The sequence below is a fragment of the Bos indicus genome, chromosome 3, assembly GCF_029378745.1.
Source record: "Bos indicus isolate NIAB-ARS_2022 breed Sahiwal x Tharparkar chromosome 3, NIAB-ARS_B.indTharparkar_mat_pri_1.0, whole genome shotgun sequence".
Classification (NCBI taxonomy): domain Eukaryota; kingdom Metazoa; phylum Chordata; class Mammalia; order Artiodactyla; family Bovidae; genus Bos; species Bos indicus.
This window is the reverse complement of record NC_091762.1, coordinates 69353641-69376069: the sequence shown is the minus strand read 5'-3', so window position 1 is coordinate 69376069 and position 22429 is coordinate 69353641. Positions and strand designations below refer to the sequence as shown.

Sequence of the window (22429 nt, the reverse complement as noted above, 5' to 3'; positions counted from 1 at the left end):
TTAGCACCAATGGAGAGACTGATTTGGCAATTTAAGTCAAGAGTAAGTTTTATATAAATCAACAGTGCTAATGCTATGATCTGTATGATCTATGTTTAGATCTGACCTTTACCTTCCTACATGGACTTATCTCTTAGACATTCTTTTTGGCAAGACTTAAATAATTGATAAAAAAAATAAATACATTGATGCCTTCGAATTGTGGTGCTAAAGAAGACTCTTAGGAGTCCTTTGGACTACAGGGAGATCAAACCAGTCAGTCCTAAAGGAAACGAGCCTTGAATATTCATTGGAAGGTCTGATGCTTAAGCTGGAGTTCCAATACTTTGGCTTCCTGATTCCAAAAGCTGACTCATTGGAAAAGACCGTGATGCTGGGAAAGACTGAAGCAAAAAGAGAAGGGGGTTACAGAGGATGAGATGGTTAGATACAGCATCACCTACTCAATGGACATGAATTTGAGCAAACTCCGGGAGATATTGAAGGACAGGGAAGCCTGGCGTGCGCAATCCATGGGGTTGCAAAGAGTCTTACGTGACTTACTGACTGAAAGACACCTGAACTGCTGGTACTTTGCCCTGCACAATGCTATTTCATTCTTCTGTGCCTAGATCTGCTTGCCTCATTTATTTGTCCTTCAAGACTTATCTCCTCCAATGAGTATTTATTGTATCTCCTCCGAAAGTATTCTTTTTACCCTCCTTATCACTCACCTCCCACCCTTCTATAGGTCTAAGTAGTCATTTCTAATGTCCTTATGGTCCCTTACTACTTTGAATTAAAATGAACTGTTAAGGTTTCTCTCTTTGGACTTAAGTACCTTAAGGGTGAGGAACTTGTGTCTTCAGGCCTTTTATTCACAGTTCCCGTCACCTAATAAACGTGAATGAACTCCAGCAACCCATTGTTCACCCTTCACCATTCCTTTATCCTCTTGGGAAATCTATATGCTTTCTACCATCCCTGCCTCTTGAGAAATCTGTATGCAGGTCAGGAAGAAACAGTTAGAACTGGACGTGGAACAACAGACGGGTTCCAAATAGGAAAAGGAGTACATCAAGGGTGTATATTGTCACCCTGCTTATTTAACTTATATGCAGAGTATGTCATGAGAAACATTATTGGGCTGGATGAAGCACAAGCTGGAATCAAGATTGCCGGGAGAAATATCAGTCACCTCAGATATGCAGATGTGGTGGCAGAAAGTGAAGAAGAGCTAAAGAGCCTCTTGATGAAAGTGAAAGAGGATAGTGAAAAAGTTGACTTAAAGCTCAACATTCAGAAAACTAAGATCATGGCATCTGGTCCATCACATTATGGGAAATAGATGGGGAAACAGTGCAAACAGTGTCAGACTTTATTTTTTTGGGCTCCAAAATCACTGCAGATGGTGATTGCAGCCATGAAATTAAAAGATGCTTGCTCCTTGAAAGAAAAATTATGACCAACCTAGGTAGCATATTAAAAAGCAGAGACATTCCTTTCCCAACAAAGGGTCTGTCTAGTCAAGGCAATGGTTTTTCCAGTAGTCCATACATCCATGTATGAATGTGAGAAGTGGACTGTAAAGAAAGCTGAGCACCGAAGAATTGATGCTTTTGAACTGTGGTGTTGGAGAAGACTCTTGAGAGTCCCTTGGACTGTAAGGAGATCCAACCAGTCCATCCTAAAGGAGATCAGTCCTGAATATTCATTGGAAGGACTGATGCTGAAGCTGAAACTCCAATACTTTGGCCATCTGATGCGAAGAGCTGACTCATTTGAAAAGACCCCGATGCTGGGAAAGATTGAAGGTACGAGGAGAAGGGGACGACAGAGGATGAGATGATTGGTGGCATCACTGACTCAATGGACATGAGTTTGAGTAGACTCCAGGAGTTGGTGATGGACAGTGAGGCCTGGTGTGCTGCAGTCCATGGGGTGGCAAAGAGTCGGACACAACTGAGTGACTGAACTGAACTGAACTTATCCCTTTATCCATTACTGTTTACATCTTGTCACACCTCTGTTGAAGAGCCTTAAGAGGCTCCTGTTCTTTCTACCAGATAAAAATTTAACTTAGTATAATAAAAGTGTTTTTTATCATCTGTTCCCTTCCTTTCTTCCCAGATTAATTTTCTACCATTCCTTTACATGCTATAGAATCTGTATACATGTTATAGAATCTGATTATCCTCTAAGTATTCCTTTTCATTTTTTGAGACTTAATTTAAGCATCACCTCTGGAAGCTTTCTGGATACCCTAAAACTAAACATAGTATTTTAAGCCCTTTATGTATGACTATAATACTTAGATATGTAATTACAGTATTCTATAGTATTCATCTCTACTGTTATATTGTAAAAATTTTGAAGACAAGATATTTTCATCTCCTCCTTTATAATCTGGTAAATAGTAGATACTACTCAGTACATGTTTGAATGAGTGAGTTCATGTGAAATTGAATTTAACTTGGTTGAAGATACCTAACATTTAAATTTTTGACATAGATTATTGGTATTCTTCATAGTGAAGGACAGGGAAACCTAGTGTGCTGCAGTTCATGGGTCGCAAAGAGTTGGACATGACTTAGCAACTGAACAACAATAATTGGTATCCTACATCTAGTTTTTGTGTGTGTGTGTAATAAAGTTTTATTAAAGTATAAAGGAGATAGAGAAAGCTTCTGACATAGGCATCAGAAGGGGGCAGAAAGAGTACCCCCTTGCTAGTGTTAGCAATGAAGTTATATACTCTCCAATGAATCCAAAGAATGTCTGGAGGTTGTAAAGACCTCACCAGACCTACTCCCATAATTTACATTTTAAGATAACAGAATTAGCCAGAAGGTTTAATCCAGAGACTGTCCTCAGGCAGGATACATTATTGTTATATAATGTTTTTACATTTAAACAGTTTGATTCTGTAAGACCATTTTATTTTTACATATTTTAAAATATTTAAAATTATTGACAAAAAATAAGATACCTTTCTGGTTCTAAATGTTAGTAATTTAATAATTAACATTTATTTATTTCCTTTTTCCCATATATTCAAGGCCTATTGTGTAACAGAACCTGTAGCAGGCTCTGATGTAGCTGGTATAAAAACCAAAGCAGAAAAGAAAGGAGATGAGTATATTATTAATGGTCAGAAGATGTGGATCACCAATGGAGGAAAAGCTAATTGGTATGTTGTTTAAAACATCTCTGTACATTGTTTCTTCATTACTTCATATTCAGAATCTCCCCCTCTCCCCTTTCCTTTGTTATTAAATCACCACAATTAAGATAAGTTTTATTCATGAAACTGGATGGTCCATAAAAGATTATAAATAATTGAGTAATTTTCAAAAGTTCTAAGTCCTGAGCTATTTCTTCAAATTGTCTCAGAAGTTTAATTTGTAAAATAAAACAAAACCACCTGCTCTGGTTGAATCTAATTAGGAAAGCTAGAGCTCCATCTACTTGGCTCACTACACCTACTCTCCATACTCTGCACCAGAACCTCCTTGGAACCGTTCCCCTGAGACTGAGGGAAAAAGGAAAGCCACTGGTATAGCACATTTCTCTAATCCAGAGCAATAAGCATTATCTTTTAGAGTGGACAGAATTTTACTTTAATAAAATCTAAAAGGCCCAAATACGTAAGTTCAAAAATAGTGACATGAAGTTCAACAAAGTGTTATAAAATCACTTGTATAAATATAAAATGTTGAAGGAAAACATATTTGATAGCACTGTTTGTGAAAAAAAAATATGAGAAAAGGATCAATAGGAATCAACCGTCTGATGTATCTGCCTTTAAGAAGTGAATGTAGTTTCTTGCTGAAGTATAGCATCTAACAAACAGGAAAAAATGGCAGCAGTACTAGGAAACACTTTTTAAGACAGGCATTGACAAAATGGAATAAATTCAAAAGCTAGTAAATGTTCTTCATTAGGGTGAAGGTGGAAAACATGTCCTGTAAAGAATAAAGGAATTAGATTTGTATTGGAAGAATTTAAAAATTTTTGAAATAATGTCTCATACACAGAAGACTAGGTTCATACATTTGCTTCAGAAAGCCAGTTTAGAATAAATGGGTGAAAGTGAGACAAATGTAGAGTATAGCTCAGCATAAGGACAAGCATTTCGATAGTGGTTCTATCTAATATGTAAGTTGTCATGGGAAAAATGTATTTACTCATCATTACAAGTATATAAATAGAAACTTATAGAGGAAGGACTCTCTGCTGATTGGAATAATGAACTAAAAATGGACTATCTTTCTGCAAAAATTCTGATTCTATATATATATATATATATATATATATATATATATATATATGTGCTCTTTCAGCATTATTTTTTGGCAAGAAAAGCATTATTCCTGAGAGTGAGTTTACTGTCTGTTTTAAATATGTTCATCACTTTACAAGTGTCCAATATTATGGAGTGCTATATATCGTTATTTTTGAGTTATCATAATATCATCAAGTAATAAAAAAGTGAAGAAATGATTACAACGTAACAAGTGAGAGAAATCCAATAACGCAATTAGAAACTTTCACAACTGTAAGAATTCATTAAGTACAACTCATCATGTAGTAAGACAAATTAGGTAAAATGTGAAACTGGAAAAAGTTTTTACTATTTTTTTAAACTATTAAGTAAAACTGTAGAATGAGTGATAGTTTATTAGTTTTAAGCACAGAAAATAAATTTGTTGTTTAAGGAATTTAAAAAAAAATTCTCCTATTCCAGGCTATTTAGAACATGGGTTACATGGATATTTGGATGTTTTTGCCTTTTCTCCTCATGTTGCATTTTTAAATCTTTCTGGGAAAGAAGTAGATGTGGGTTGAAATACTAGCTCTGCCACATCATAAGATTATGACCTGGGTAAGCTTTTAAATCTCTGATGCTTCATTTCTTCTATAAAATGGGAGTAATAATAATTGGGATTGTTGGGAGGATTAACTGAGATGGGAGTGATCATATGTTGTATGTTGTTATCTGCTGATACCGTTATCTTTATCATCATGTTTATTAGGTATTTTTTATTGGCTCGTTCTGATCCGGATCCTAAGGCTCCTGCTAGTAAAGCCTTTACTGGCTTTATTGTGGAAGCAGACACCCCAGGAGTACAGATTGGAAGAAAGGTAAGTGTGTACTTATAGTGATTAAGGCCTCCAATATTGTTTTAACTATAAATTTCAAAATTAATAATTTCAGTTTCCTTTATTGAAAACATTTTGTTTGTATTAAGTTGCAATAAAAATAAACCTGCATTTGATGTTATTGGGTAAAATAATCCTTCCTGAAGATTTTTAAGTTGAGAATAGTCATTTCAAGTCATTTGAAAGAGTGGCCAAATTGTATACAATTTGTATACATATACAATTCTTTATGTTTACAGTTTGTCTATATTCTCATTGCTCCTGCTTCTCATGCTGCTTATTAAAAACCAGATTATATTTTTTTCTTAAGAAGGGTCATGGTATCTACAACTTCCTCTCAAATAATTCAACAAATAATGCTAATAGCTAATATACACACACACAAAGCACACATAAAGCAAATGTGCCAAAATTGGTGGATCTAGGCAAAGGTATATAGGTATTCATTTTACTCCTCTTGCAATTCTTCTGTTGGTTTGAAAATTTTTAAAACAAAACATTGAGGGGATATAACTATCTTGGTAATTTCTTTTTTCATATATATATATCATTGAAGTATAGTTGATTTATAATGTTGGGTTAATTTCTGCTGTACAGAAGGGTGATTCAGTTATATATATATATATTTTTTTTTTTCATATTCTTTTCCATTATGGTTTATCACAGGATACTGAATACAGTTCCCTGTGCTATATAGTAGGACCTTGTTGTTTATCCATTCTGGATATATTAGCTTACATCTGCTAATCCCAAACTCTCACCGCCCACCTTGGTAACCACAAGTCTGTTCTATGTTTCTGGGAGTCTGTTTCTGTCTTGTAGATATGTTCCTTTGTCTTGTATTTTAGATTGCACATATGTACTCAGTCACGTCCAACTCTTGTGACCCCCATGGACTATAGCCTGCCAGGCTCCTTTGTCCGTAAGATTTTCCAGGCAAGAATACTGGAGTGAGTTGCTATTTCCTACTCCAAGATTCCACATATAGGTGATATCATATTGTATTTGCCTTTCTTTTTCTAACTTACTTCACTTAGTAGGATAATCTCTAGGACCATCTAAGTTACTGCAAATGGCATTATTTCATTCTTTTTATGGCTGAGGAATATTCACTTGTGTATGTATACCACATCTTCTTTATCCATTCATCTGTCGATGGACATTTAGGTTGGGTTCGTGTCTCAGCTATTGTATATAGTGCCACTAGAAACATAGGGGTACATGTATCTTTTCAAATTATAGTTTTGTCTGGGTATATGCCCAGGAGTGGAATTGTTGGATCATATGGTAACCCTATTTTTGTTTTTTTGAAGAACCTCCATACTGTTTTCTGGGCTTCCCTGGTGGCTTAGATGGTAAAGAATCTGCCTACAATGTAGGAGACCCAGGTTCAATCCCTGGGTCTGGAAAATCCCCTGGAGAAGGGAATGGCTACCCACTCCAGTATTCTTGCCTGGAGAATTCCATGGATAGAGGAGCCTCGTGGGCTATGGGTTACAAAGAGTTGGACACAACCGAGTGACTAACATTTTTGCTTTCATACTGCTTTCCATAGTGGTAGCACCAATTTATATTCCCACCAACAGTGTGAGAAGGTTCCTTTTCTCCACACCCTCTCCAGCATTATTTGTAAACTTTTATTAATTTTTTAATTGAAAGCTAATTGCTTTACCGAATTTTGTTGTTTTCTGTCAAACCTCAACATGAATCAGCCATAGGTATATATATATCCCCTCCCTTTTGAACCTCCTGCCCATCTCCCTCCCCACCCCGCACCCCCACCCCTCTAGGTTGATACAGAGCCCCTGTTTGAGTTTCCTGAGACATACAGGAAATTCCCCTTGACTATCTATTTTTCATATGGTAATGTAAGTTTCCATGTTACTCTCTGCATACGTCTCACCCTCTCCTCCCCTCTCCTCATGTCCATAAGTCTATTCTCTATGTCTATTTTTCCACTGCTGCCCTGCAAATGAATTCTTCAGTACCATTTTTCTAGATTCCTTATATATGCATTAGTATACAGTATTTATGTTTCTCTTTCTGACTTATTTCACTCCATATAATAGGCTGTAGGTTCATCCACCTCATTAGAATTGACTCAGATGCGTTCCTTTTTATGGCTAATACTCCATTGTGTATATGTACCACAACTTCTTTATCCATTCATCTGTTGATGGACATCTAGGTTGCTTCCATGTTCTAGCTATTGTGAATAGTGCTGCAATGAACAATGGAACATATGTGTCTTTTTCAGTTTTGGTTTTCTCAGAGTATATGCCTAGGAGTGGGATTGCTGGGTCATATAGTGGTTTTATTCCTAGTTTTTTAAGGAATCTCCATACCGTTTTCCATAGTGGCTGTGTCCGTTTATTTGTAGACTTTTTAATAATGGCCATCCTGGCCAGTGTGAGGTACCCATTGTAGTTTACATTGCCATTTCTCTAATAATTAGTGATGAAAAGTATCTTTTCATGTCCCTGGCAATTTCTTATCAAGTTAAACATGCACTTACCACATACCCAGCACTCCTAGATATTTATCCAAGAGAAATAAAAACAAGGACCTATGTTTATAGCAGCTTTATTTATAATTGCTGAAAACTTCGGAGTGGCAGGGCAGTGGGGGATGTCCATCAGCTGGTGAGCAGATAAAGGATATATGGTATATCCATATAGGGGAATGCTACTCTGAAATACTGATCAGCAGCCACATGGATGAATCTTAAAAGCACTCTGCTAAGTGAAAAGTCAGACACAGAAGGTCACCTTATTCCATTTATATGACATTCTGGAAAAGGAAAAACTTATGGACGAAATCAGATTGGTGATTTCTTGGGATTGGGAGTAGAGTAAGGGAATTGACTAAGAGAGTACAAAGGAACTTTTAGGCATGCTGAACTATCTTCATTGTGGTGGTAGTACATATATATCTGTCAAAACTATTAGAAATGTATATGTTAGAAGAGTTAACTTTTCTATATGTAAATTCTATCTCAGAACACTTAATTCTCAGAGGTGGAGATAAATATTAATAGAAGTTCAACTTTTACTCAGTACATTGCTAGCTCTTATTAGTTAAGCTAAAATTAAATGTTCCAAAGCAAATTATGTTAAATGCTTTTACTGACATTTGTGGTAAAAAGATAGTCTTAAAACATACAATGAAATTTGTCTTTGTGGGTAATATGTACATGTAGACTTTAAACTACTGTTGGTTTTGTAGACTAAAAATGATGAACAACTTGAGAGTTGTGAGTTAAGTTTTATTTGGGGCAAAATGAGGACTGCAGCCCGTGAGACAGGACCTGAGATAGTTTTGAGAGACAGCTCCAAAGAGGCAGTCAGGGAACATCAATATATAAGATTTTGATGAAGGGGGAGTTCAGTGTAGTCAAGTGCTTACTTTACAGAAGGTTTTCTGCTAGTCCTGAGGAGCTAATGTCACCATGAAGGATTTAGTTATTTTCTAGCCATTCCCTTCTGTATGAGATCTTGACTCAGGGATTAAACCCAGGTCTCCTGTATTGTAGGCAGATTCTTTAATGTCTGAGCCACCAGAGGGAAATGGGAAGGAAGAGTGTCTTAATAGGACTGTTAAGTTCTGTGGGATCATGAAATCAGTTCCTGAAAATATCCAACTATCTAAAGAACTAGTAGGTCTTTACCAGGGCTTCCCTGGTAGCTCAGCTGGTAAAGAATCCACCTGCAATGCAGGAGACCTGGGTGCAATTCCTGGGTCAGGAAGATACCCTGGCAAAGGGATAGGCTACCCAATCCTGTATTCTTGCCTGGAGAATCCCCATGGGCAGAGGAGCCTGGCGGGCTATAGTCCAGTCCATGGGGTCGCAAAGAGTTGGACATGACTGAATAACTTAGCACATAGCACACATCTAAAGGCCTGTTCTGCCAGATTCCCTGGAGCACAGAGTGCCTCATTCCACCCTGAACTCCCTCAGGAGGTGTTGAAAGTCAGCAGCTGCAGCAGCACAGGGTTCAATCTCTGCAAAGGCAAATGGCGACTGCCCTTGTTCAGTCACTGGCAGATGCTCTCAGCAGGTGCCATTTGTCATTGACAGGTAAGTGACAATTTGTAGTCAACAGTTTCAGAGTTTGTGAAACATTGTTTTAGATGAGAGTTTCACAAACTTTTTATTTCAAAGATGTAGCATACATAAGTATTTTAGATTTTGAGGGCCACATGGTCTCTGTCACAAATACTCAGTTCTTGCCATCGTAGCAAGAAAGTAGCCACAGAGAACATGTAAATGTATAGGTGTGATTGTAGTCCTGTTTTTTAGAAAATAGGCATTGCAGGACATAGTTTGTCCACCTCCATATAAATAGGCAATTGCGGAAAATATTAAAGTCTTCAAGAGTGCTTAAAGCAAGAATTTATGCTAGCTCAAAATATGTTTCATACTACATATTGTTTTCCTTATTAGGAATTAAATATGGGACAGCGATGTTCAGATACAAGAGGAATTGTCTTTGAAGATGTGAGAGTGCCCAAGGAAAATGTTTTAATTGGTGAGGGAGCTGGTTTCAAAATTGCAATGGGAGCATTTGATAAAACCAGACCACCAGTAAGTAAGATGACTTAATAACCTTTATAGGAGTTTTCATTTATTATATTGAATAGTTTTGTTTTAATGTTGTTTGCTTGGTCTCTATTTCTTTTTAAATATCTGCTTTTATTAAAGATGGAGGGATTTTTTTTCTAAGAATTCTTCAGCATTCTTGCTGTTACAAAAATTATTTTAGTAAAAGCAAAATTACTACAGTTGTTAGATTTACAAAGAAGCATTTCACACTTAATTTAATCATTCCTGCTCATGTGTACTCATTCCTCTTGCCTTACTCATTAGGAATATTTCCCCTGAAAAGCTTTCCCGTTAAACAGAAAGAATGATTTATCTCTAGGCTATGATCCTGTGCCTTACAAATGCCTTCCATTAACCTTTAATTCATATAAAATATAAATTTAAATGCTTATCATTTCCCCCACCCTTTATTGCCTTAAGGTATAGGTCAGCTTCTCTTTGCACAAACTTTAACTTAGATTTTAGGCAAGTAGCCATTATATCTGTGTTTTAAAGACAACATGAACTTCTGCTTTGTAAAATGTAATGTCAGGTAGCAGCTGCTGCTGTGGGACTAGCACAGAGAGCTTTGGATGAAGCTACCAAGTATGCCCTGGAGAGAAAAACTTTTGGAAAGCTGCTTATAGAGGTAGGTAATTTTAATACTATACTTGTTTTGTTCAAATGTAAAACCATTCATTTTCACTTAATATTTGAAAACTTATTATTCACTTAATATTTTAAATTAAAAAATAGTTTATTTCTGCTTTGGTAGCAAGAAGATAATGTGAAGTGGAAGTGTCAGGCTGGGTTTTAAGACTAGATTTGCATATATATAGATATATATATATATATTTATTTGGCTGCACTAGGTCTTAGTTGCAGCATGTAGGATCTAATTATCTGACCGGGGATTGAACTCCAGCCCCTTGCACTGGAAATGTGGAGTCTTAGCCACTGGACCACCAGGGAAGTCCCAAGAGTAGATTTTCTTTAGACTCTGCTACTATTAATATCTGTTGTCTGCTTTGGGATTTATGTTAATTAAGAGGAAAAAGAACAGCTAATATTCAAGTGCCTGTATTATGTAATTCTGCCAGTGCATTCTTTTTTGTTCGTACTACAATTTCCATTAAAGACCAGGAAGCTGCAGCTTAGAATAAATAATTTGTCCAAGAACACACAATTTAGAAATCATAGTTCCAGGGTTCCATTTCATGCTCTTAATCCATGTTACTTCTCATGTCTTCTTGCTTATCAAATAATCAAACAATTTTAGTACTATTTGTTATTGTTTGTTTTTTGGCCGTGTAGCATGTATTGTGGGATCTTAATTCCCCAACCAGGGATTGAACCTGGAGCCTTGGGGCAGTGAAAACTCAGAGTCGTAACCACTGGATTGTCAGGCAGTTCTCAAGAACTTTTTAATCTTATTTTTTCAAACATTTATGCTTCCCCATTGTCTGTATTCTCTAATATAACTCCTTCTGTAACTATTGGTTGCACAGTGCACACTCCCTATTTCTATCCCTGTGTGTCAGTGGTTATCAGACTATCTGGTGGAAGATAGGTTTTAATTTCCAGTCAACTGTGGACCATTATTTTTATAAAATATAAGAATGTTGGGGGAGGCGCCAAGATGGCGGAGGAGTAGGACGGGGAAAACACTTTCTCCCCCACAAATTCATCAAAAGAGCATTTAAACGTCGAGTAAATTCCACAAAACAACTTCTGAATGCCGGCAGAGGACATCAGGCACCCAGAAAAGCAACCCAACTCTTCGAAAGGAGGTAGGAAAAAATATTAAAGACAATAAAAGAGACAAAAGAGGGAGGGACAGAGTTCCGTCCCGGGAAGGGAGTCTTAAAAAGAGAGAAGTTTCCAAACACCAGGAAACCTTCTCACTGCCGAATCCGTGCCGAGCTTTGGAAGCACAGAGGGTAACATAACAGGGAGAAAAAATAAATAAACAATTAAAACTCGCAGATTGCGAGCCCTACGGTAACTCCCCCAGCAGAGAAGCAGTGCAGACGCCTGCATCTGCCATTAGCAAGCGGGGGCTGGGCAGGGAGGCACGGCGCGGGCTGCATCACTGAGAGTAAGAATCTGGCCTGAATACCCTGAGCACTATCTGAGCGAAATAATTTGGGCTAGCAAACCAGACTGTGGGATATCTACCATGCGAAAAGCCAGCTCTAACCTAAGACACCGCCAGCCCGAGCACGGAACAAAGGACTAAACAGAGATAGCCGGCTGCAGACCTTCCCCCTCCGGTGACAGGCAGCCAGAGCCGGAAGGGGGCAATCGCAGCCCCAGAGAGACATTATCTATAAAACTGGCTTCTTTGCTAACTAAAACTTATTGGGGGTCTGGATGGTCAACATCTGCCTGAGAAGGTGCGCCGGTTTTACACCCAGATAACCGAGTGGCGGGGAGGCGATAAGTCGCAGCATTGGCGCTCGCCAAACACCTCATCACCTGAGCTGCTCGGACCTGGGAAGAGCACAAAACGCAGGCCCAACTGAGTCTGCGCCTCTGAGGACTACCTGAGTGCCTGAACCTGAGCGGCTTGGACCTGGGAGGTGCATGCAACCCAGGGCCAGCCTCGGATTGTTCCCGGCGGAACAACCTAGAGCCCGAGCAGTGTGGGCAGGGAGGCTACACGCGCCGTGAGCGGGGGCAGACCCAGTGTGGCTGAGGCACTGCGAGCGCACGCCAGTGTCATTTGTTTGCAGCATCCCTCCCTCCCTCCCCACAGCGCGACTGAACAAAGAGAAGAAATACAGCTCCACCCACCAGAACACCAACACAAGCTTCCCTAACCAGGAAACCTTGACAAGCCACCTGTACAAACCCACACACAGCGAGGAAACGCCACAATAAAGAGAACTCCACAAACTGCCAGAATACAGAAAGGACTCCCAAACTCAGCAATTTAAACAAGATGAAGAGACAGAGGAATACCCAGCAGATAAAGGAACAGGATAAATGCCCACCAAACCAAACAAAAGAGGAAGAGATGGGGAATCCACCTGATAAAGAATTCCAAATAATGATAGTGAAATTGATCCAAAATCTTGAAATTAAAATGGAATCACAGATAAATAGCCTGGAGACAAGGATTGAGAAGATGCAAGAAAGGTTTAACAAGGACCTAGAAGAAATAAAAAAGAGTCAATATATAATGAATAATGCAATAAATGAAATTAAAAACACTCTGGAGGCAACAAATAGTAGAATAACAGAGGCAGAAGATAGGATTAGTGAATTAGAAGATAGAATGGTAGAAATAAATGAATCAGAGAGGATAAAAGAAAAACAAATTAAAAGAAATGAGGACAATCTCAGAGACCTCCAGGACAATATTAAACGCTACAACATTCGAATCATAGGGGTTCCAGAAGAAGAAGACAAAAAGAAAGACCATGAGAAAATACTTGAGGAGATAATAGTTGAAAACTTCCCTAAAATGGGGAAGGAAATAATCACCCAAGTCCAAGAAACCCAGAGAGTCCCAAACAGGATAAACCCAAGGAGAAACACCCCAAGACACATATTAATCAAATTAACAAAGATCAAACACAAAGAACAAATATTAAAAGCAGCAAAGGAAAAACAACAAATAACACACAAGGGAATTCCCATTAGGATAACAGCTGATCTTTCAATAGAAACTCTTCAAGCCAGGAGGGAATGGCAAGACATACTTAAAGTGATGAAAGAAAATAACCTACAGCCCAGATTATTGTACCCAGCAAGGATCTCATTTAAGTATGAAGGAGAAATCAAAAGCTTTTCAGACAAGCAAAAGCTGAGAGAATTCTGCACCACCAAACCAGCTCTCCAACAAATACTAAAGGATATTCTCTAGACAGGAAACACAAAAATGGTGTATAAACTCGAACCCAAAACAATAAAGTAAATGGCAACGGGATCATACTTATCAGTAATTACCTTAAACGTAAATGGGTTGAATGCCCCAACCAAAAGACAAAGACTGGCTGAATGGATACAAAAACAAGACCCCTACATATGTTGTCTACAAGAGACCCACCTCAAAACAGGGGACACATACAGACTGAAAGTGAAGGGCTGGAAAAAGATTTTCCATGCAAATAGGGACCAAAAGAAAGCAGGAGTTACAATACTCGTATCAGATAAATTAGACTTTAAAACAAAGGCTGTGAAAAGAGACAAAGAAGGTCACTACATAATGATCAAAGGATCAATCCAAGAAGAAGATATAACAATTATAAATATATATGCACCCAACATGGGAGCACTGCAGTATCGAAGACAAATGCTAACAAGTATGAAAGGAGAAATTAACAATAACACAATAATAGTGGGAGACTTTAATACCCCACTCACACCTATGGATAGATCAACTAAACAGAAAATTAACAAGGAAACACAAACTTTAAACGATACAATATACCAGTTAGACCTAATTGATATCTATAGGACATTTCATCCCAAAACAATGAATTTCACCATTTTCTCAAGCGCACATGGAACCTTCTCCAGGATAGATCACATCCTGGGCCATAAAGCTAGCCTTGGTAAATTCAAAAAAATAGAAATCATTCCAAGCATCTTTTCTGACCACAATGCAGTAAGATTAGATCTCAATTACAGGAGAAAAACTATTAAAAATTCCAACATATGGAGGCTGAACAACACGCTGCTGAATAACCAACAAATCACAGAAGAAATCAAAAAAGAAATCAAAATTTGCATAGAAACGAATGAAAATGAAAACACAACAACCCAAAACCTGTGGGACACGGTAAAAGCAGTCCTAAGGGGAAAGTTCATAGCAATACAGGCACACCTCAAGAAACAAGAAAAAAGTCAAATAAATAACCTAACTCTACACCTAAAGCAACTAGAAAAGGAAGAAATGAAGAATCCCAGGGTTAGTAGAAGGAAAGAAATCTTAAAAATTAGAGCAGAAATAAATGCAAAAGAAAAGAGACCATAGCAAAAATCAACAAAACCAAAAGCTGGTTCTTTGAAAGGATAAATAAAATTGACAAACCATTAGCCAGACTCATCAAGAAACAAAGGGAGAAAAATCAAATCAATAAAATTAGAAATGAAAATGGAGAGATCACAACAGACAACACAGAAATACAAAGGATCATAAGAGACTACTATCAACAATTATATGCCAATAAAATGGACAACTCGGAAGAAATGGACAAATTCTTAGAAAAGTACAACTTCCCAAAACTGGACCAGGAAGAAATAGAAAATCTTAACAGACCCATCACAAGCACGGAAATTGAAACTGTAATCAAGAATCTTCCAGCAAACAAAAGCCCAGGTCCAGACGGCTTCACAGCTGAATTCTACCAAAAATTTAGAGAACAGCTAACACCTATCCTGCTCAAACTCGTCCAAAAAATTGCAGAGGAAGGTAAACTTCCAAACTCATTCTATGAGGCCACCATCACCCTAATACCAAAACCTGACAAAGATTCCACAAAAAAAGAAAACTACAGGCCAATATCACTGATGAACATAGATGCAAAAATCCTTAACAAAATTCTAGCAATCAGAATCCAACAACACATTAAAAAGATCATACACCATGACCAAGTGGGCTTTATCCCAAGGATGCAAGGATTCTTCAATATCCTCAAATCAATCAATGTAATACACCACATTAACAAAATGAAAAATAAAAACCATATGATAAAAAAAAAAAAAAAGAATGTCACAACATTATCAAATTGTTACAAATGCTTACTCTCACTTTGTGTATCATGAACCAGTCCAGTAACAATTTGTGGTCTATAGATGAAACTTGGATTAGTACACTTCTGTATCTCAACCTCAATTATGTAATTTATTTTGGTTATAATCTAGATAACCTTCTCAGATTTGCTTTTCAGTTTTTTTTTTTTAACCCTACATCTAATCTCCTCTTCAATCCATTTAATGACTTTTTTCATTTATAGAATTTATGTTTGGTTCTTTTTCATTTCTACCCTTTCTTTTATGGTGGCCTGGTTTTTCAACATAGCTTCTCTTTCTCCTTTTTTATCTCTTTAATTATATAAAACTTCAGTTATAGTCACTTTCTGATTTTTTTTCTGTTATTTCAAGTTCTTACAGTGGCTAATTTTTTGGTTTGCTGCATCTGATCTCTGTTATGACCAGTTATTTCCTGTCTTGATTTTTGCTTCTAAGCTTATCTGCAGCAGCATTCATTAGTTTCTTCAGTGCATTGTGGAAGTATCCAGGAGACCGGTTTTCGTACTTTTTTATACTTTTTATCAGGTAGCCCAGAGGTTTCAGCATTCTTAGAGCTGTTTTTTTCTCATGAATTTCTCCACTTGTGAAATCCTGTACCATAGCTGTGTACATTGATTACATGTTTAAAAGAGATTCCTTTTTTAAATCTCCCAGACAGAGTCTTGGGCAAGAAATAAGCTTCTTTGTGGCCTTCTTGCCTTGATGAGCTTCTCCTTAGGAAAGAGAAGTTCTTATAGGCAGAGAATCTCAATTTCAGCCCCTCATCTTTTTCATTCTCACATCTGTCTCCTGTTCTTCTGTGTTCATTAAAACTCCAACTCCTATCACATTAGACTCAAATCTCAGTCTGATTTTTTTTCCTTCCCCCTGTCATTGCTTCTCAATCAGGATTAAATTTCTGGAGGCCCTTGGAGATTTGTTTCTTTCCTTTGAGTTGTTTTATTTTGCTTTTCTTTTCTAAATAACTTTATTAATTAGCTGTTAGGTCTTTGTTGCTCTACTTGCGAGCTTTTCTCTAGTTGCGGTGAGCACGGTCTACTCTCTTAGTTGTGGTGAGCGGGCCTCTCATTGGAGTGACTTCTCTTGTTGCGTGGCACAGGTTCTGGAGTGCAGAGGTTTCAACAGCTGGCACGTGGGCTCAGTAGTTGCAACTCCTGGGCTCGAGAGCACAGGCCCAATATTTGTGGCACACTTGCTTAGTTGTTCCATGGCATGTGGGATCTACCTGGACCAGGGATTAAACCTATGTCGCCTGCATTAGCAGGCAGATTCTTTACCACTGAGCCACAAGGGAAGCCTCCTTGTTTTGTTTTTAAATCAAACATTTCTTTGTGTTTGTGAACAAAAAGAGAGTTTATATTAACTCATTTATGTCACCAGAGCTACATGTATACAGATTAGTGAAATGTATGTTTATTATTAAATATTAGTTTAGTTTAATCATAAACAGATAACATCATTTTCAGGTCCTTCTCACCAACTATCTGATATTCTTCTGGCTATTTTCAACTCAAAATGGAATATTTTATGTTCCTTTTCTTACAGACTCTAAAGATTCTTTTTTGTATTCTTACCATCTGCACAATGATATTTTTGCCTCATGGGCTCTTACTGTTACGTATAGAAAGTGTGTTTTTGCTTACTACTTTTCTAAGCTAAACAAAGGAGATATTAAGCAGCTGATTTATACATAGATTTTTTTTTTAGTTTTGTTTGAAGGGACATTATTGAGTGTAGTCTTCTAATCCTAACTCTCCTGTTCATTCCCATGTTTATCATTGTTGTTATTACTACTTCTCTCTTCAAGAGAACACTGTGCCACTATCCCTCACAGTGCTTAACTTGCTGTGGGTAAAGAAAACTGACAAAAACAGAGGATGGTACTTTTTCTTATCAATAAGTAAAACTAGGAACACCAATAACAAATTACAGGATGATAAAATCTCTTAATAGTAGGCAATAACTGCCTACTCCTTTGTCTAGTCAAAATCCTCCATCCAGGTTAAAGCTGGAGTAGTTTGGGATGATATGAAAGAATCCCTTGTGAGTAACTGTCATTTGTATTGATTATTATTGCTAGTAAGCAATACCTTTTCCCCTTGATTTCCATTTCTTGGTGGAAAAATGAATGAGGAGAAATACTATTTGGGACTTGAGACTGAAATAAGATATACTTAGAAAGAAATATACTTATATCTCTTTTTTTAACCACTTTATGGTCAAAATTCTTTCAGTATCCTCTCATCACACTCAGATCAAAATCCAGAGTACTTGCAGTGGTCTTCTGTCTTCCACACTGACCTTTTGTTGTTGTTTTTATGTTTACTCCTCCCGGCAAATATCTACTTCCTCATTGATTTCACTAAAGAATATACCCTGTGTAAAACAACGCCTGAAACACTTGATATAATGATGACTGTGACTGATGAGTGTGTGCTCAGTCGTGCCTGACTCTTTGCGATGCCATGGACGGTAGCCTGCCAGGCTCCTCTGTCCATGGGATTTTCCAGGCAAGAGTACTGGAGTGGGTTTCCATTTCCTACTCCAGGGGGTCTTCCCAACCCAGAGATCGAACCTGTATCTCTTGCGTCTGCTGCATTGGCAGGCTGATTCTTTACCACTTAGTGCCACCTGGGAAGATCTCACTTTTTTTCTTCATAGCTCTTAGCACTGCCCAACATTATATCATGTATGCGTTTGTCTGCTATCTTTCTTTACTGCCTCACTAGAATGTAAGCTCAGCACAAGTAGTAAATTTCTGTTTTGGAAACCTTTATACTTCTAGCGCTTATGATATGTTTTGCACTGTGAACTTCTCAACAAATAGTACTGCATGCATTAATTCATTTAATCCTTGAGGAAGGCCTGAATTGCCATAAACTTCCATCTTAGAACTACCTTTGTTATGTCCCATAGATTTTGGAACATTATGTTTTTGTTTGCAATTTGTCTCCAGGTATTTTTTTTTTATTTCCTCTTTGATTTCTTAAGAGATCCATTGTTTTTTTTTTAATAACATGTTGTTTACATTCCACATTTTTTGTGTGTTTTGTAGGATTGTTTCTGTTTTTGATTTATAGTTTCTACCGCTGTAGTCAGAAAAGACATTTGACATGATTTCAACCTTGTTACCCTTATTGAGACTTTTTTTGTGGTCTGACATGTTATCTATCATGTAGAATGTTTCATTAACTCTTTAAATAGAATGTGTACTCTGCTCTTTTGGGGTCATAAATATATTTTTCCAAAGTTGTAAGCATACTTCATATTTGAAACTTTCATATATCAAGGTATGGTGGACATGGCTTCATCCTATAACATATCTTGGCCATATAACTCACAGATAACTTACTGTCTCCTTCTGAAAATATTTGTCTAAGTCTCCTAGTTGATTAGGCTTCCTTGGTGGCGCAGATGGTAAAGAAACTGCCTGCAATGCAAGAGACCTATGTTTGATTCCTTGGTTGGCGACATTCTCTGGAGAAGGACATGGCATCCCACTCCAGTATTCTTGCCTGGAGAATGCCATGGATAGACGAGCCTGGTGGGCTACAGTGCATGAGGTCACAAAGAGTCGGACAGGACTGAGTGACTAACACTTTCCCTGTTTGATTATGAACCTCTAGAGGATAAAAAACATCTTTTATTTATCCTTATCATTTTCCCATCAGCACCTGATAACAGTGCCACATGATTTTTCACTGTCTATGGCAATTTTCTTTTAAAAATCCCAGGAGCTTCTCAGAAGGATCCATATAATTTTTGTGGTATTTTTTATCAAAAATGTATAACCTCATTCCAATCCTGAGAAAACATCGTGCAAACCCAAACTATGGGACATTCTACAAAATATAACCAATCATTATTCTTCATAAGTGCACAGTGGTCATGAAAGAGAAGGAAAGACTGAGGAATCCTAACAGCTTTGGAAAGACTAGGAAGAAATAAAAATTAAATTCAGTTGGAATCCTGGATGCGATCTTACAACAGAGAAAGGACATTGATGGAAAACTTGGCCAAATTTGAATAAAGTATATAGTTTAGCTGATAATATTTTACCAATGTTAATTATACTATGGTTTTGTAATATGTTACCACTGGAGGAAGCAGAGTGTAACTTTTTAAGTCTAAAATTAGTTTTTAAAGTTAAAAAAGTTTCAGGGGAAATAATTTTAAATTATTCAATAAATACCTTAAACTTTTTTCTGTTTAATTCTAGCACCAAGGAATATCATTTTTGCTGGCTGAAATGGCAATGAAAGTTGAACTAGCTAGATTGAGTTACCAGAGAGCAGCTTGGGAAGTTGATTCTGGTCGCCGAAATACCTATTATGCCTCTATTGCAAAGGCATATGCTGGAGATATCGCAAATCAGTTAGCTTCTGATGCTGTTCAGATTTTTGGAGGCAATGGATTTAATACTGAATATCCTGTAGAAAAATTAATGAGAGATGCCAAGATCTATCAGGTAATGTTAAAATGATTATGGTTGATTTTTAAGAAATAATATTCATAAATCATATGGTAGATCTCTGATTATTTAAAGATTTTATGTCACAGGTAATAATAAATCATCATAATAAGTGGCTGTGAGCCTAAATTTTTAGAACTAATTAACACAAAGAAGAATGTTACTTTGAAGTAAATGCCTTGAGTGAGCAAGCTAACAAAGCAAATAGTTTAGACATATAGATTTATCTGAATAACCCTTCTTTGATTCTTAACATCCTAGGTAATTGTAGCCACTCTTTGCTCTCCTAAAAGTCTGCATATCACGTAAACTAATTAAATTATTTTATTTTGAATCGTACCTGACAACTCTTGAGGTCATATTTGGGAGGTAAAAAAACACAAAGAGAATGTGATATGACTCTGTCTTCTAAATTAAATTGATGGTTAAGAAAACTTAGAGATAGTAGTGAAGAGATAGTAGTGATTTAGTAAATAAGATATAAATGCTCATTCCACATGTATCTTAAGTATTTATAAGCAATGCTTCTCAATATCTCCTCCATTACTTCCCTCAACCCCCAGGAAATTATTTGACAAATCTAGTCATTTAAAATCCAGGGGTAGCATCATAGAATGTTAAAGAAAGAAATTTAGACAGTGCAGCCCCTCAATTTAGATTTGAAAAAACTGAGGATCACAATTTGTGCCTTATCTAACGTTCCAAGTTTATTTGATAATGCTCTCCCTTCCCTGGAGCCTATAATTATTACCTTTTTACTTTTCTCCGGCATCTGAACAAATAGTTAGAAGTTTAAACTGGAAGTGAGGGCTGTCTTCTAGGAATACTTAACTGAACAAAACAAATCCTTCCAGGATCTTTTTTCATTAGCAACTCAGTTCCTTAGGAACAAAAAGTAAAAATCAGGTTTGAGAGTAAGAATAGAAAATGACTGAAGATGACAACTAGCTAAAACAGCTCAAAAAAGTTGGTTAAATATTTCAGCAACATTAAACATTAGATTTCCCAAATACTTTTTGAAAGTCAATATCCTTTTGTTTTAAGACTGTCCTCCAAAATTTTGGTAGAGTTCTTATAATAATTTTAACTAATCTTTAGAGAATTATGTATTATCATGGTTTTCAGAAAATCAGGTTTCAAAATAACTGTACATTATAGACCATATGTATGGTTTGATTCAGTTTAGTACTAGAATGGAGTTTAGAGGACTGTCTAAAATACTGAGGACTTACATATGAAATATATTTAACCTACTTTTTTTTTTCTTCCAGATTTATGAAGGTACAGCACAAATTCAAAGGCTTATTATAGCCCGTGAACACATTGGCAGGTATAAGAAGTAACCAGATCACCGTGTTAATAATCGTTGAGTAATTAGAATATGATCTACTATTTAAACTCCAGGAAAGAATAAGGGCTTTAAGGTTTTTTTTCCAGTGAAAATTTTAACATAGGTTCTCATGTACTAAACCTGTATAACTGATTCTAATAGTATTAGGTTGGCCAAAAAGTTTGTTTGGGTTTTTTTATAATGTTATGAAAAAACCTGGATGAACTTCTGGGCCAACCCAAGTTTTCTACTTTTGTTTAACTTTATGACTTGCCTTTTCTATAACACATTTGGTTTTATTAAAGTTATGTGTTTTCCTTTAGTTCCAGTGTACCTGAATTACATTAACCTAGAAAAATACGTTTGGTTTGTTGTTTTAACCTCTGAAAATTAGAGAAACAGAAATTTCTTGGAATTTCAGTGTTTTTCCAAAGACAGAAAAGAAGGTTTATAAAGTATTCAGAATGTTCCAAAATTTACATTGAGAAAATATTCTAGGATTTAAATAACTTGTCAGTGACTTTGTAGACTTAATGGTCTTATATTAGAAGAATTAATTTTACTGCAATTTGGAAAGCATTTGGTTTCTCTTTTGTACAGTAATAGTCAAAAATTTGATGTTCATATTCTCCCTTTAAACAGTGACCAGAAGTTACATAGAAGTTTTTAATTTTGAACCCACATAATTCTGAGCCCACATTTCACTTGCCTTATTTTTAAAAAGTCAATACAGTTTCCCTTAAATTATTTTTATATGACTCTGTTGGTCTCTGGTTAACCTTTGGTCTGTTGTATACAATCTGATTTCATGCACATACATTCTAAAAATAAACTTAAATTTGTTCAGTATTATGTATCTGTTCAATTTGTGTATCTGTATTCTTTTCAAGAAGTCTTATTATTTCATGTAATAGTGTATACTTGATTTATTTACTATGATGGAAAAAAATTCATGTTTTGATTTTGAACTGCATAAAGTTAGCTGTTCATGTTTTTATTAGATTGCATTATTAGAAAATATCAAGATGGAATAATGAAAGGACCAAATGTGACCTTATGTCACTTATTTTCCAATTCTGATACCAACTGGGCATCCACAGTTCAATCTTATTCTGACAATAATGCAGAATAGTTAGCATCA

At 36.5% G+C, this 22429-nt stretch overlaps 1 protein-coding gene across 3 annotated transcripts in view; it reads left to right on the top strand.

The window, feature by feature from the left end:
- ACADM (acyl-CoA dehydrogenase medium chain) overlaps positions 1–22137 on the top strand; it is a 38437-nt gene extending 16300 nt beyond the window's left edge. For all 3 annotated transcript variants that reach the window (XM_019957251.2, XM_019957253.2, XM_070786301.1), the window contains 6 exons: positions 3039–3169; positions 5016–5124; positions 9587–9727; positions 10278–10373; positions 19707–19955; positions 21230–22137. In XM_019957251.2, the coding sequence (XP_019812810.1) occupies positions 3039–3169; positions 5016–5124; positions 9587–9727; positions 10278–10373; positions 19707–19955; positions 21230–21301 (798 nt within the window). In that variant the 3' untranslated portion in view covers positions 21302–22137. The remainder of the gene's footprint in view (positions 1–3038; positions 3170–5015; positions 5125–9586; positions 9728–10277; positions 10374–19706; positions 19956–21229) is intronic.
- The last annotated feature ends 292 nt before the right edge of the window (positions 22138–22429 follow it).